Source organism: Neolamprologus multifasciatus, chromosome 9, assembly GCF_963576455.1.
Source record: "Neolamprologus multifasciatus chromosome 9, fNeoMul1.2, whole genome shotgun sequence".
NCBI lineage: Eukaryota > Metazoa > Chordata > Actinopteri > Cichliformes > Cichlidae > Neolamprologus > Neolamprologus multifasciatus.
This window is the reverse complement of record NC_140447.1, coordinates 24,572,934-24,588,963: the sequence shown is the minus strand read 5'-3', so window position 1 is coordinate 24,588,963 and position 16,030 is coordinate 24,572,934. Positions and strand designations below refer to the sequence as shown.

General features: G+C 37.6%; 1 protein-coding gene across 2 annotated transcripts; it reads right to left on the bottom strand.

The window, feature by feature from the left end:
- Window positions 1–1,132: 1,132 nt before the first annotated feature.
- Window positions 1,133–16,026, bottom strand: LOC146511637 (hypoxanthine-guanine phosphoribosyltransferase-like). 2 transcript variants are annotated; one of them, XM_085173101.1, is made up of 10 exons: window positions 14,183–16,026; window positions 13,950–14,038; window positions 13,417–13,523; window positions 12,684–12,867; window positions 9,399–9,464; window positions 7,175–7,192; window positions 5,785–5,867; window positions 5,368–5,414; window positions 3,872–3,948; window positions 1,133–1,341 (listed from the first exon to the last, which is right to left on the bottom strand). In XM_085173101.1, exons 2-10 carry the CDS (start codon window positions 13,998–14,000, stop codon window positions 1,294–1,296), a joined length of 681 nt encoding a protein of 226 aa, XP_085029227.1. In that variant the 5' UTR covers window positions 14,001–14,038; window positions 14,183–16,026; the 3' UTR covers window positions 1,133–1,293. The 2 variants fall into 2 exon arrangements, with proteins under 2 accessions (XP_085029227.1, XP_085029226.1); XM_085173100.1 differs by lacking the exon at window positions 3,872–3,948.
- Window positions 16,027–16,030: the final 4 nt, after the last annotated feature.

Below are 16,030 nucleotides of genomic sequence, written 5' to 3'. Positions count from 1 at the left end.
ATATATATATTTTTTTTTTTTTTACTAAAATTTACTTTATTTAAAATGAGAGTGCTGGTGGCTTCCCATGATGCACTGTGTGTTTCTCTTTGACTTACTATGAGTTTATACACCACTCCTCATTTATTATTGTAGTTATTCATTAGTTATAATTCATCTTGGGCTCTCTTCCCCTTGTGTCTTCTGTCCTGTTTGCCTTCTCTCACGCCCAACCGGTCAAGGGAGATGGCAAACCCTCTCTGAACCTGCTTCTGTTGGAGGTTTCTTCCTGTTAAAAGGTATTTTTTTCTTCCCACTGTTGCCAAGTGTTTGCTCACAGGGGGTCATCAATAATTGTTGGGGTTTTCTCTCTATCATTGTAGGACCTTTACCTTACAATATCAAGCACCTCGAGGTGACTTTGGTTGTGATATGGCGCTATACAAATCAAAATGAATTGAATGGTTTTAGTATTTTAGCACAAATATTCCACATGTTATGGTACTGTAATCTTTATGTGGTTAGGTCAAATTTCTCATTGGTGTTGGCCACATACAGTTTCCCGCTAATGTGTTTTGGCTTGAGAGTAATGTAAATGTCAGATATGACTTAAATACAAATACACATATTTACTTATAGATTAAGAAAACAAAAATTATTTTTTCTTTTAGCTAAAGAATTTTTGTTTTAAAAGTCACTCAAGTAACGTAACACTGAAATTACAATTTTGTAGTTTCCAGCTTTCACGGCACTTTTGTCAAGGCCACGTGGACTCCCACAATTATTTTTTCTAATTAGTCAGGCTTGTGCATCTTTGCCTTACGCTCAAAGGTATTGCAGCTTTTAGCAAGTGAAAGTAAAATCATCTACTGTCAAACGCTACACATACATCATCCTATATAGAGAAGGTCAAACTTACAAAGGAAAAAAACCCCACGCTGACAGAAACGAGCAGATACAGCGTGGTGTGGAGATGCAGTACCCACTGTGTGCTGTGGGCGTCATCCGGGTACGAGGATGCCAACGTCCATAAGCTCTCTCCATCTGTCACCAGCGTCCTGTCCTGGTGGGCGGCTTGTCTTTCTTTTATTTAACACTTTCTTTGTTGCTGTGTGAATCTCATCAACACGTAAATAAAGAATGAGGCAATAACTGAATTAAATGCCTTTTAATTCACACATAAAAACATTTCACAGTGTCCATCCAGCACTGAATTGTAATGAAGACCAAAAAAAACCCTCCAAATTGTTACAGCAATGGGAGAGAAATATGTGCTGCTGTAAAACTGAGTATAACTAATGGCTTCATGTCTTCTCATATCTTGTACTTCATCTTTCCTGTTCTGCTGAGGACACAGATATGCTGAAATGAGAAGGGGTGATAAAAAAAACAAAACTATTAGCTTTGCGATCATTTTTACAAACTTTAAATTCCACTTGCAGCACGAAACCATAAAAACCAGCAAATTTGAAAAGAGAAGAAAGTAATCTCCAAAGATATGACTCATTCATTAATCTAGCTTCGGGTGTCCTGGGGATTCAACTCATATTTCTTCTGTGGGATGAGGACAGATAAGAGGGTAAGCTTTAACTCTGTCTGATTATCAGAGCCTAACCTCTACATTCCACAGGTCACACGCCTTCAAACTTTCATAACGAATACCACCCCCCTCAAACATGGACAAGAGCCACACACACAACCATACAGTACAAACAGTGCGTGCTGCACATACTGTACGTGACTGTGGGAGTCAAGCTTAGTGTTTCACATGAGTAAGAGGTAAATTCGAGGTCACGTTTCACAGATTAAAAACAGCAGGGTCCATATAGATTTGAACTTATCGCTTTCAGAAAGACTTGAATTAAACTGAATTCATATCAAAAAGAAAGTGAGAATATTTACAGAGGAACAACAGCCTAAATAAAAAAAAACTAATCTAAATAATCCATATGTTTTGCTATAGTTCCACTAAAAGTAAACAGAAATAAACCGATAGAAAAAGATTGCGCAAATGCTTGTGTAGTAATTTTAAAAAAGCAAGGAAAATACAGAGTAGTTATAAATTGTGAGTCATGTGCTGAGCTTCAGCAGAAAGAATAATGATATAAAAGCACAGGAAGAGGTAATCCTTCTCAAATTAAAACATGGAACAAAAATAAAATGCATGTACATTATTATTTGAGTTCTGACCAGTGCTTATTTATTTTGCTTATTTCACTACCTTAACGCATTGTTACCTACACAGGGTTTAATATTTTTTACCTTCTGTGTTAAGCACATTGTGCTTACATGTGATGAAATGTGCAAGACGAACAAAGTTGCCATTGTCTTTTTTTTAAACATAAGTAACCATGTGTCCTGCTCTTAGTGGTGTAATGCCATTTGGAGGTTGGAGTTTCTTGGAATTTGAACCAAGTGGATGGGGGCTTGGAAATAGGTAGTTTATCATAGGTATAGACTAATTCAACATTAAGGATTAAGACTGGGTTGTAGTTTGGTGACTATTAAAAATGTGCATTTAACAATGTGCAAAAGATAGATGATATTTGTAAAGTGTGAATAGTGTATGGATTTGGATGTTGAAGAGGAAGGCTTTGCAGGTATAGCGCTCATTTTAATGCAAATAATAATGGCAAACAAAGGAGGGCAAAGAAGCTATCCTTGCCTAGATCCCCTGCGTAAAGTGAAGCACTGTGATATTAGTTCATTGGTAATAACTGCTGCCATTGGTGCTGTGCAGTCCACTCTATTCTCCAGAGGAACTTTTACTTAGCTTAAAATAAAACAGCAGTCTTCTTAATCCTAACATTTAGAAGCAGTGGATAAATCTGTGTTTTTTTGTTCAACTTAAAGCACTTTAGAACAATTTTTCAGATTAATATTTGTGCTACAGTTTGAATCTTGACTCAACAACAACGTACGCTCACTGTACACTGTATTTGGTACCTCTTGCTAGTACTGGGTTGGACCTCTTTTGCCTTTAGAAGTGCCTTGATTCTTCATGACACAGATTCAACAAGTTCCTGGAAACATTCCTCAGAGATTTGGGGCCGTACTGGCATGATAGCATTACACAGTTGCTCCAGAACTAGACAGCTGCACTTCCATGTGGACGCTATTGCGTTCCACCAAATCCAAAACTTGGATTCAGATTTGGTGACTGTGGAGGCTACTTGAGTACAGTGAGGTCACTGTCATGTTCATGAAACAAGTTTGATGTGATTTAAACTCTATACTATGGTGATTTTATCCTGCTGAAAGGAGTCATCACAAGGTGGGTACACTGTGTCAGAAAAGAGCTGTGGGCCAAAGTGTGCCAAGAAAAAATGTTCATGTTCGAAGTCACCTAAGAACACTTTCCTCCCGATTTGGTTTGAACGGGTTGTCTTGACCATGGCTTCATGGCTAAATGCACTAAGTTGCCACCATGTGATTGGCGAATTAGATATTTGTTTTAACAAGCAGTTGAACTAATGTACCTCACAAATTGGTTAATGAGCGTTGTTTGAGATGATTTTGGGGGGTTAGTACATCAAGTCTGTTGGCTACATCTTCATACAACCCAGTAAACTCACCATTTATGGTTTATCAGGAACTGGAAAAATAGACACAATACTTCATTCATTTTTATCTTACATGTAAAAAAATCTATTATCTATATCATTCAGTGACTCCTGTCCTGGGTGATACAGACCTCCTTGTGAACACAGACAGAAACCACCTGCTCTGAGCTACTTTGCCTACATGTAAAATCTCCTCGTGGTGGGGAGCATACCTGTTGGGTGAGTTTAGGTTTCAGGCAAAAGAAATGTCGTCTTTGATTTACTATGTTTACTCTCCCCTCCTGTCTCTTTCATCCCTTTCTCTCAGCTCTTTGGAGTGTCAGACTTACATTCAGGTCACGGAAGTATTCATTGTAGTCAAGGGCATAGCCAACAACAAACCGGTTGGGAATTTCAAATCCAACATCTGACAATGCAAACACAGACATGAATGTTAAGTATCCTGATTTGTTTAACATTAAACAAAAATTCCATGTTAGTCTTTTGAATAAACCAGGAGTGAGTGGCTGTGATATTGTACATATGAGCTAGAAATACACATTTTGATGCCTTTATTTGAACTAATTATATGAGGTGTGACAAATAAATTTCAGCTCAAATTAAAGATGACTGATAGGTGTTGATGAAGCAGTCTCACCTGAATCATCACATCTGATTAAGCGAACAAGAGAAACAAGTGACACGTGTTAGGAGGAAAATCTAACACCCAGAGCTTAAACTCAAAGATAAATTTAAATGAAAAGAGAAAACTAGGTATGTGACTTTTTTAATGTAGCAGACTTTTAAATTTGTGCTAATACTTCTGAGTACCCTGCTGTAAGCTGCTGTAAACTTTTTTTTTTTTAAAATGCCAGTATCTAGAGCTGAAAAGTTAAGCTAAAGATGATGTGAGAAAATCTGCTCCACTAGCCACAGGAGGCCAGTTCACAGTTCAAAGCTTGGTTCAAAAAATTGTTTTTTCATTTGAGTTGGACATAAAAGGACTGTCTTTGATGCTTTTTGTGTTTCCAGTGCTTCTATTTTAGTGTGTTAGTGTGTGTGTGAGAATGTTAGACACAGCGCTTAGGTATAGGAAAAAGTGCTTATATGAATATGCATGTGAATGAGGCATGTAGTAAAGCATGTTTTGCTGCGATAGAACCTTAAGAGAGCTGTGCATAAGCGAATTACTGCGAATCCTAATAAACAACATTAGCAACACTGTAAAGAAGAGTGGGTTGAAATTCCTCCACAACAAAGTAAAAGACTGATAAAATCCCACATAAAATGATAACTTGCTAAAGATGGTTTTACAAGCTAAAAAATCATGGAGTGTACTTAGTTTTAACCTACTGTTGCTGCATTTTGGCTTAGTTTTTCTATTACACATAAAGATCATGTAGATCATGTATGATTGTTCATATGAGGTTGTATTTAGGTCATTTCAGAACCTGCTAAAGACTAGATCATTTTGATTACGTCCTGATATGCAAGGCTTCAGAGTTCAACAAGAGTATACTTTCTTTTTCCCATGTCTGCAGCCAGTAGTTAATATTTGTAACCTAAAGCTATATCTTGTTTGTTTAATTTGTTCAAAAACTGACTTCCTGAACTCCAGGAGGTCACTTACTTGTGTCATGTGGCAAGGCACCTTGAATACACACTTCTTTTGTATTTTGGGATTAATTATGGGAGGACTATCAGGTCAGGACACTTCCCTAATAACAAACAATTTGCTAAATTATCTCAACTTTGAAAAAAGTGAAAGAATAAGAATGAATGAAAAAGACTGGCAAGTAGGGTACGGTGTGGGTGCTACGAAGGTTAAAAGAAAGAGCATAGTTACAGTCTGTCAGACTTTCAGCCATGTTAGGGAGCCTCTTCACAAGCAGCCTGAAATACAAAATAATAACGTTAATTACCCTCAAATGTTAAATTATGTATGCAATATCAAAAAGTTGACTTTTTCAGTTTAATTTCAAGACATTTATTGGTCCAAAAACCATGGTGATAAGACAAAGACTTGAATATTTTTAAAAATGTACATTTTTGGAGTGTTTTCACAATCCAGAGGAAATAAACTTTCAACATGAACCATGTGTGAGAGATGTTTATCGTGTTTCTGTGATCTCGGGAATGCATAGGAACAGCCCACAGACACGAGATAGCAGCGACTGTGGACAAGTGATATCTTCTTGTGCTTGTCACACGCTTGGCATTTCCTTTACAGGGGAAAACACAGACGACTAAAAAACTGGCTCACCCTGCGACCTTGACCATCTTGGGTTCAAAGGTCTCCACATGCTTCAGAAGGGACTTCATGGTCTTTCCTGTGTCAACTATGGCCTGAGGGGAGGGAAGAGCAAAGGAAGAGAGGAAGAGATTTGGAGGAAAGAACGTGGGATATATGAGAGAAAAAAAAGATCAAGATACAGTACTATGCAAAAGTCTTGAGCCACAACTGATTTCTTTATATTTTGCTTGCCAGGAGGAGGCAGATTTTTTTTTTTTGTACTTTTAAAGTTTTTCAGGCTTTATGAAGGTCTTTTAAACTTTGCCTTTGGACATTGACTGGTTTTCATGTGTTCAGTCCTTGCACCCGTCCATCAGAGGAATTCTGAGACAATTTATGAGCAGCCTGTCACAAAAACACTTTTCACTATGAAAAATGCCAAAGCTAATGCAATTGAGGTGTTTCCCAAAGAACTCTTAGGAGGACACCAACCTGATAAGTGGACAAAAGAAGAAGAAGCAGGTCTCAAAAAGCTATATTCAGCAGATGGACAGAATCTGAAAGTCATGTTATTAAGAATTAGGAAGAAAATCCAGCAAAGACCTGACACAAGACCTTAGAGATCCATGTGACCCTTCTATTGATCCATGCGTTTGTTAAAACCTTGTCAGAAATGGTCTTGGTTGAATGGGGAACACTAGCAATATTATAGAAGCAGTGTGGGGTCTTTGAATAGCTTCCCGAAGCCTGGAGAAATATTCTTGAAGACTACTTAAAGAAATGAAAAGAAAGCTTGCTCAAGAAAGTTCAGACTGTGTTGAAGAATGAAAAACAAATATTGACTTTCAAGCTTGTTAGAACTGTACAAAGACTGTTTTTGTGTATTTTTTATTTATGCTTACACAAATCTCAATAGATTTCTGCACCTATTTCCCATTTTCCCAGAAATATAAAAAGGAATGAGGGGTTGCTCAAGACTTTTGCACAGATATTGATCAACTGAAATAGGTAAATGCGATTAATGAATGCACGAGTGGCATCTGAGAGAGGATTTCCAGTTACTTAAAACTTTTCTGTTACATTCATTTAAGAGCTAAGACATCGTATAACTGAGAAAGATTACATTGAGCTTGAGCAGCTGTTCGTTGTTTTGCATCTGAAGCTATCAGAGCATGCTTTTTATCCTGCATGGCCCATGTAACTATGTTCTTATGCGTGTCTGAACCTAGTCCAGAAACCTTCACAACTGGAACATGATCATAAAGAGGAACAGAATGAGTTTTTCCCCCTGCGTTGACATAAACCACAACAACAACAACAACGACTTTTCAAAAGTAAATGATGTCTCAAAGGGGGCAAAAATGGTTCTAATTGAAGGGATTTATCCGACAAACATAGAAAAACATACACACACACTCACCTCAACAATGAGCACACTCTTGGTAACATGTGAAAAACAAGGAAAGAAAAAGATTAGAGAACGGTCACCTTTGAATTTTAATACTGTTCAAGCAAAGCAAAAATAAAGGTGGTGTTGTGTCTTTGAATTTCATAGAGATGGTATCTATAGCAGCGATGTTGGCAGTATCTTTAGCGCCTGAACAAAAACACAGACGACTCATTCTCTTCTCTTCAGTAATGAACATCTGTGTCTACAGTGAGCAAAAGTCACTTCGTGGCTGCACACTTTCACTGCTGCACACTTTCAAATGAATTCTTGTTTCCTTGGCTGGGTGTATGGGACTCTTTGTGAGAGCGGTGGAGAGTATCTATGGTTTTGGGGAGAGTGATCGCAGAGAATGCGGGCGCCTGGCCAGTGTTCCCTGTCTACACCTGAACACTCTTGCATAACGCTTAATAGGAACAAGTAAAGAACACAAGAACTACTGCACAACAAACCTGTCTTACTGCCTGCTGCAAACTATGGAGCCAGTTGGGCAACAAATATGCACTGGCAATTATTTCACTGTGTATGGCATCATTGGCTGGGATTTTATGATTCTCCTAGGATCTGCAAATGAGATGTTTTGACTTGTTTTTGTAATTACATTTTTGGGAACCTTGGGAATCACTTGTAATGTTTACCACATTAAAGCTGGTAAACATTAGAAGGTTTGTTTTTGTTTTACTACAGTGAGGCATGCATTCAGTACATGGTCAGTTGGGACAAACGAGGCTTTCAGGTTATCCAACTTTTAACGTTTTGTGATTCGAGTGATCTAAGAGGGAACTAGTTGTCTGCACCTCCTCAAGTCTCTGTTTTCAGGCTTTTGAAAATCCATCCCAGTTGTGTCAAACATACGGCCCGTGGACCTTGACTGGCCGTGCAAAGACTCCAATTTTGCCCACTGGATGGCTTTGGAAAATGTGAAAGAGGGCATACACTTTTGAACTTTTAAGGTATTTTTATATTTTTATACTTTTTGGTTTTGAAAAACTGAGATATGCTGTTGAAATTGTGCCTTTTCTTATATTTCGATATCTCAGGGATTAAATGTGTGACAAAAGAGGTATTCCACTTGTACGATCCACTTAAGATCAAACTGAGCTGTATGTGACTCAAGATAAAAAAATTAGTTTGACATCCCCGATTTAACCTGAAGGAGGAGAGCTATATTTTCCTGATTTAGACCCACTGCAATTTTACCTTTCTTAGTTTACTCTTTAAATATTGTAACACCTTTTAATTACCACTAGAAGGAATAAATGTTAATTTATCACTGAAATAGTGACCCGGTGATGGCGCCAGAGGAAAATTCAGAAACTTAATTGGCTGTGAGTCATCCTGTGCACCAAACTTTGTGCAGATTCCCCCTGTGATGCGAATCAGAGTAGTAGTAGTATCATTAATATGGTCATCTCAGGCACAGCTCTGTGTTCATGTCACCTCACAGATTAACATAACATTTACATCACTGAGCTGACATTGTGCTGGCATCATCACGAAGAAACTCATACTCGAATTGGAACTGAGCCTCAGAAACATTTCGCCGAGGAAATGATGATGACTCATGATTAGTTTTGTTGATAATGTATGAGACTTGTGGGAGGCTGGTGTGTAACATTTCCATCCAGAGGAAGAATTATGACAAGAGCACCAACATTTTTTTTCCCCCCAAATGATTCATGCTTTCTGTGTAAGGTGCCTGTCAGATTTTCTGTTTTCATTCCCTCTGACCTTCTTAACCGAAGTGAAAATACATTGTAGCTAAAGCACATTTTGACAGCTAACTTTAAAGAATTCAACATCAGTGTTTTTTTTTACTCCAGGGTAATTCCTCACAATGCCACAGACTGTCCTTACAGGCTCCTCAGTCCTCCCTGCCAGGGATTAGCAGGGACAAACAGTCAATAAATCTGCCTTCTTCATTTGCCTGAAATCTCTGATTCATGGCCAGCCTGGAGACTGTAGGACGATATGGTGAGCAAGCCTCAAAAGTCAGAGCATAACGGTGTGGTCTTGTCTAAGACTAAGTCTAACAAATGTAACTGTGTGACTTTGATCACTTGGGAAAAAATTCTACCTAAAGACAGATTAGCTGACAGCTCCCTCTTGAGGCTAGGGTAGTTTCTTTTAAAACAGCATGTAAGAATATCCTTATCCCATGTCATTATCCTGACTTTGCTTAATTACAAACACACACCTTTCCACGCAGAAAAGACAGATCTTGGCATCCTATGATGTGCAGGTCCTCTGTTGACTGGTCATTCTGGTGAAAGGATGAAAAGAGGGCAGTTAATTTTTATTTTGCAACCCAGCAATTGTAATTTTTGCCCTTTTTGTTACTCCATGGTTTCTGTTAATTACAATAAATTGCCTTTAACTGTGATTTACAGTCAGGGATATGTGCAGCAACCTCAGTTAACTGCATTGGTTTTCAAAATTTGTTTTTGCTCAAGCCACACTGAAGTTCAATCCAAAATTTCAAGGCACACCCATTCTCATAATTGCAGAAAATGGCCTCTAAGTCATCTGGAATATCAGCAGTTCTTCATTTGCTGCTATTGTCAGATGAAGGAACTTGCAGGAATACAGATCCTTACATCTGCAATAAACTCCACTTGTATATAACTTGCATCCATCTTGTTATCAGACACTTTTTTGGTGTCTGAATGCGTGAATGAGTGTATCTTAATAACTCCTCTCAGCAAATGATACACTTGAGCAGAAGGCTGTCAACCCCGGTCAAGGTGAAGCATAGCTTTTGCAGTAGTTTCTTTTGACAGTTTCTTTTGCGGGGTTTTCTCCACACATGATAGTGATTATTTGACTTCAATAACCAGGGCCTCTAATCAGGGAATTTTATGTGTTCTAATATAGTGCATCTAAATTACATTTGTTACTTTTTGTACAGTGACAACACAAATGATTAGTTGACACAAAATCTAAGGCACACTATTTAGGAACCACTGTGTTAAAAAAGCAAACAGATCCTGACAGGCTTGAAAAAGGGTCAGAAAATATAAAAATTTAGTAAAAGTAATGGATAAGCAGTAGAGAATATCCATCGAAAAGAAATAAACATTAATGATAAAATTATATGGTATATTAAAGTGATTAAATGATTGTAAAATCTCACTAAATATTTTGCTAACAGTTATAATTATTAGCTAACAGCTAACACTAGGTAAAAAATTATCTAAACATTCACACAGATGTTTGAAATGCAGTAATTTCTTAAAACTATGAATAAAAAGCTTTTTTTCTAAATAGACTAGCAGCTATATGCTAACTAATGGTATGAATCAACAGCTAACTGCTAGCTAATGGTATGAATCAACAGCTAAAATTGCTAGCTAATGCTACAAACAAAATTGTTAGGAAAGAAAATAATGAATGCTTGATCAGTAAGCTTAATGAAATGTATCACTATTATATGAAGCACCTGCAAAAACAGGGAAGTAAGAACACTAAAAAGAAAATACTGTTCTTGCCAATATAATAGGAACGCTATGGGTGGTTTCAAAAATTTCAATTGTAATCCAAGATCGGTTGAACTCGAACTGGCTGAACTTGGATTTAAACATGAAGGTGTTTTTACTTCATCAGACAGGCCACCATGGGAACATCAGAAAAGAAGATATAGTGATACAGGGGTATATATATATATATATATATATATATATATATATATATATATATATATAGTTACCACTATGTGGAACATAACTGCACATAGGGAGACATATTTCACAAAGTCTTTGAGATAAAATGTCCTGAACATAAACAAAGACATGAACTCTGAGGAAGCATGGTATTTAAAGCTTTTAAGAATGAAGGCTTTGAAGTTAAACTTGGGCTGCTATAGATTCATCACTCGGATAAGAGCAGCAGTGACGTGGACAAAATCCTGGCCTGGGGCAGGTCACATGTCTCCATCATGAGCTGCGAGATTGACTAACAACATTATCACTCAAACACACAGTCCTACAGTGCAGTAACAGCAACCGCTACCCCACGCCATGTTGTTGACATCAAAATACAATCATCAGGAATCAGATGAACTTTAATATAAGACTATACTTGTCATCATATCTTTTCAGATTTAAGGTTGATTTCTGCCAGTTTTTTAAATTTTGTCTTAATTTTCTGTAGCCTTCACAGAGTTAAATAAAGCTCTAGTTGAACTTATTTTGGTATTATTTAAATAACTCATTCAACCTTGCCCTAAAAATAAAAACCTTCTTTTCTTAATATCGTGGAACATCACAGCATCGTTAGGCTGTCCTCGCTGCTTTAACCTCCACGAAAGCCAGTGAATCCTCCCCCGTGCTCAAAAGGGACTAAAAAAATGTGACCACATGTAGAGAAAAACAAATCACATCCTTTCAGATGTGCTGCTTGCCAAAACACACCACAATAAAACAAGTGACTTTGCCGACAGTTGATATAATTGTTACCATTGCTGTGTCGTTCCACAGTTTATGCATTCCAGGTGTTGGACTCCATCATGACATGAGCAGTTTTTCTTGGCAGCAACAGCTGCACCAATTAGCAGACTGCTATTTTCTTGACCTGAGCTATGCAGTCACTCCACATTGAGTCGTCCTTGAGTTGCCCTGTGTGAATGTTTCACATTATACATGAACAACAGTGACATCTGGTGGCTCTGGCTAAAGTCTGCGTTGAAAGCAGGGCTTCAGCAAAAATTGCGGTCATTATCATTTAAGATTTTGTTTTACTTTTATTTAAGGTTAAAATAACATAAAAGCACAGTAAAAATGCATGTCCCACTTCCTGATAGGAGATTGGAATCCTCACATTGCTACCTTCGTCTGTTTACACAACATATTCAGTCAATTGACTGATATAAAACTGCAAAGGAAGTCCTCCCAGGTGGAAAGCTAGAACCAAGAATATTTCACTAATATTTGAGCTGGAGTGTATAAGAAGGAGAAAAACGGGACGATGTGATTAAAGCATGTAATATTTTGTAATGTTTTGACATTTGCCATGTGTTCATTAGTTTGTAAATCCTCAGTTTACCTACTGCTATGTTGTTTTTCAGAAGTGACCACATCTGGATGAAATGATGGAGTTCCAATTTATCAGCCCACAGTGGCAAGCTTGGTTAACAAGGTGCATCCATAAACGTTATGGGTTCATTGCACAGACAGAGATGTCTTGTCATTTGTGATAGCAGCATATGGCTAAAATACTACACCTTTACTCATTTACAGACTTCTTGCCACATGATTTGGCAGATAATTACTCCAATAGGCACCTACACCTCAATTAAAATTAAGAGGTCCAGTTCTGAGACTTGATGGAGAGCTTAAAGCTACGTGAAACATTCCTAACTTAAAGCATTAATTAAATGTAAAAATCTAACAGCGTACCTGTCACACCATAGGGTGGAGATGCTGGGCAAAATGCCCTTTGAGGCAATTTATGAAAGTTTTTTTCAAAGTTTTTCTGCACTACCCACCAGGTAGCTCTTCAGACGGATGAACTCTACTCGAGTCTCCAGGTACTTGTTGGAGTTCCGGCCGAGAATCTTGATGAACTCCACCAGATCTGCACAGAATTTGTAGCCTCCCTTCAAAACACACAGGACCATTATGTTGTCATCCCGAAAGTCATCCATGATGTAGTGGGCCAGGCGTTCTGTCCTGCAAGAGCAAATCAAATCATACTACTAATGAGAACACTCGGAGATCGCAACCCCCTCCTAAGGGCAAGAGCCCTTTGATGTTTCATGCCTTTTAGTTTGATGTTTTATGCTGTCAGCATTGTAAATATAGAAATCTAGGATAGCATATAATGTTTTCTTGTCATTGTAAAGTAACATAATGTTGTATTGGGAAAATAATAAGCTCAAACAAAGATTGTCCTCCTTTGACCTGTGATGTTGAACGCTACATTCTGAAATAGTGTATTTTATTTTCTTTACTCATATGAGTGGCTGTGGCTACAATGTAGCTTGCCATCAACAGTGTGTGAATGAGTGGATGACTGGTTGTGTAAAGGGCTTTGGGGTCCTTAGGGACTTGAAAAGAGCTATACAAATACAGGCCATTTACCATACGATTGGAGCAGAAGTGGCAGAAATCTTTTGTTGTCAATAAGCTGTAAAAACGTGACATTTTAACATATATTCACGCAGCGTGTGATTTTACAAAATTTTATGACATCATTGTGATGTTGTAGGCCTTTCTTACCTATTCATGATTACCCCATGTGGAATGTAAATACTCTCGATGTCATCATGGTAGTGCTCGGGGTAGGTGAACAGGTCCAGACTGTAGCCTGGCCAATCATCTTTTATCTAGGACAGACAAATTATTGTCAGGACTGATTATTGGCAGTATAAACATATGCTGGGAAGATACAAAAATACATACATGCATATGCTACAATCATTATAGTGTAATGATGTTTGTTTTAATCAATTATTTATATTTATTTAATTTACATTACTATAAAATTTCTTTGCTTTTTCATTCTAGTTTCATTTAGTTGACTTGTGTGTGTGTTGATAAACAAAAAACTTTGGAAGTTATATATTTTTTTAAATCTCTGAATTTAAAAAAAAACAACTAAAATTGAAAGCAGGCAGTTGTCTTTACTGCTTTATTACAAAACCACAAAAGATATTAAGTAGCAAAAAGGGGAATAATAGCCTCTAATAGCCGTAAAAGTAACTACCAAACACTACTTTAGCATAGATGTTTAAACGTGGTGTTAAACATACCACAATTCTTCTTTTTATCCCTGCATTGTCCATCTGTAGCAGTGCTGACATTGTGACACAACTTATAGGCGAATTCACGTGAAAGTGACCTTAAGTGGAAACACACAAAAACAGCTTACTTCCTTCTGAATAAGACAAAAGCGGTAACACGTAAAGAAACATTTCTTCAAATACGAACTTCACTAACATCCAGAGCAACATCTCTAATCTGTTGTTAACAAATCATCACTTACTGTTACTGTTGCCTTCTTTTCAGCGCCCACTCACAAAGCAAAGAGGGAAAATAGGAAGGCGAGGCATCCAGACGAGTCCCGGCCAGCCTCATGGGCCGCGCGATCACGCTTGAGTCATTTGTGCAAAAGGAAAGCGTTGTTTTGGTTGTGGAGATTTACATGGATAATCAGCTTCATGTGATGCTGTGCTGGCTCGTGGCCGCATCGCAGGCCACTGCGGACGGGGGAAGGGGGAAAGAAATCTAACAACAAATGATTGGTTCAGTATGTAAGCAGTAAATTTTATTCAGTTTTCTGAGGGATTATACTTTTTAAGGAACACAAGAAGAAATTATTTGTCATTTAATAAATGCTTAAATTTTAGCTCTGGATTTATGTATTCACAGAAAGAGAAAAGAAGAGCTAGACTTGAAAATCCACTTGAATGAAGGGCTGCTCAGTGACAGCAAAAAATGTAATTGCAATTACTTTGGTCGATATTGAGATCACAACAATGTAATGTGATTACTTTTGGAAAATAGTGGGTAATTCATCAGAAAAAAACAAAATGAGAACTGTGACTTGAAGTAAACACAGCCACAGCCTATATAAAGTTAAATTTGGGGTGCACCTTGAACAGCTTGCCAATCCATCAAAAGGCTAACAGCAAGAGACAGATCACCATTCAAATGAAGGCCAAATTTCATTTAACAAGCATGTCATTGGACTGTGGGAGGAAGCTGGAGAACCAAAGAAAACCCACACAGAAAGGCACCAAGTGACTGATAGATTTAAACTCGAGACCTCCTTGCTATGAAAAAACTGTTCTAGCCACTCCACTGCTGTGCTGCCCAGGAGCCAAAATTGTAACTGAAATAAAAACTTCGGTTAACAGCACAGTCCTGCACAAGTGTCAGCTCAAGTCTGAAAAACAAATCAGAAAGTCTGAGGAAAATTTTAGTACATGACTTGCCAAGTTTTTTGACGTCACATCAGGCTCAAAAACATGGCAGACGAAAGCAAACATTTAGATTTATTGTAAAATATTTTCCATTTATTTTGCAAATTCATGTGCCACTTTGACTTATTTAACACTTTCATTTGTATTAAAGTGTCACGTTGTAACTGTCGACTGTCCTCCAGTAATTTAACTGGAACTGTGAGTAATGGAAATAACATGAAAGAAAACTTGTGAATAGAGTCTGAAGGTTTTGGATATTAGCTATTTATAATGGGCGACAAGTGAAAATTTAGAAAGTAATGACAACATCAGAGAAACACCGTTCAACCATGATATGAGTGTTGACATTGCATCATTTCCCCCAAAGAGGACACTCTGCAAGTTCCCTCTTGGCAGCTAAACAACAAATGAAAGAAAAAGATGTTTATCTTACATGTGACTGAAAGAAAAAAAATGTATTGGCTGATATATCAGAATTTTAAATGGCCAAAATAGTGAATTTAGTATTGCTCTTAAAAATCCTGCATCATTTGGGCTTTAGTCATGAAACAACCTTCAAACTCAAAAGGCCAACCGTTGGAGGGGACATGAGCGCAGGAGGTAACAGTCATAGTTTCAGTATTTTAAGGGTTGATCTTCTGCCAGCACTCATCCACAAAACTCAGTTTAAACTGAGATCGTGCTGGAAAACAACAACAACCTTGTAATCTACTTTCCCCTGATAGCTTTAAAAGAGCAAGAGGGTTAAAGGAAGTCTGTGTTGAGCTTGTAACCTGATTTATGTTTTGAGCTTTTCTTCCTCTGTTAAAATCTCAAGGGAACTAAACAGCAGGGTTCGTCATCATCAGCCAAAACTTTCTCTCATGTCATGACACAGCACAACAAATTTATGTTTTTGGACTACATAT

Excerpts from the sequence above, each read along its gene's own strand:
- LOC146511637 (XM_085173100.1), bottom strand. The coding sequence starts at position 14,000 with ATGTCAGCACTGCTACAGATGGACAATGCAGGGATAAAAAGAAGAATT. Across the intron at positions 12,868-13,416 it reads CATGGGGTAATCATGAATAG|GACAGAACGCCTGGCCCACT; the intron begins GTAAGAAAGGCC and ends TTGCTCTTGCAG. Across the intron at positions 5,415-5,784 it reads AAGATGGTCAAGGTCGCAGG|GCTGCTTGTGAAGAGGCTCC; the intron begins GTGAGCCAGTTT and ends TTTGTATTTCAG.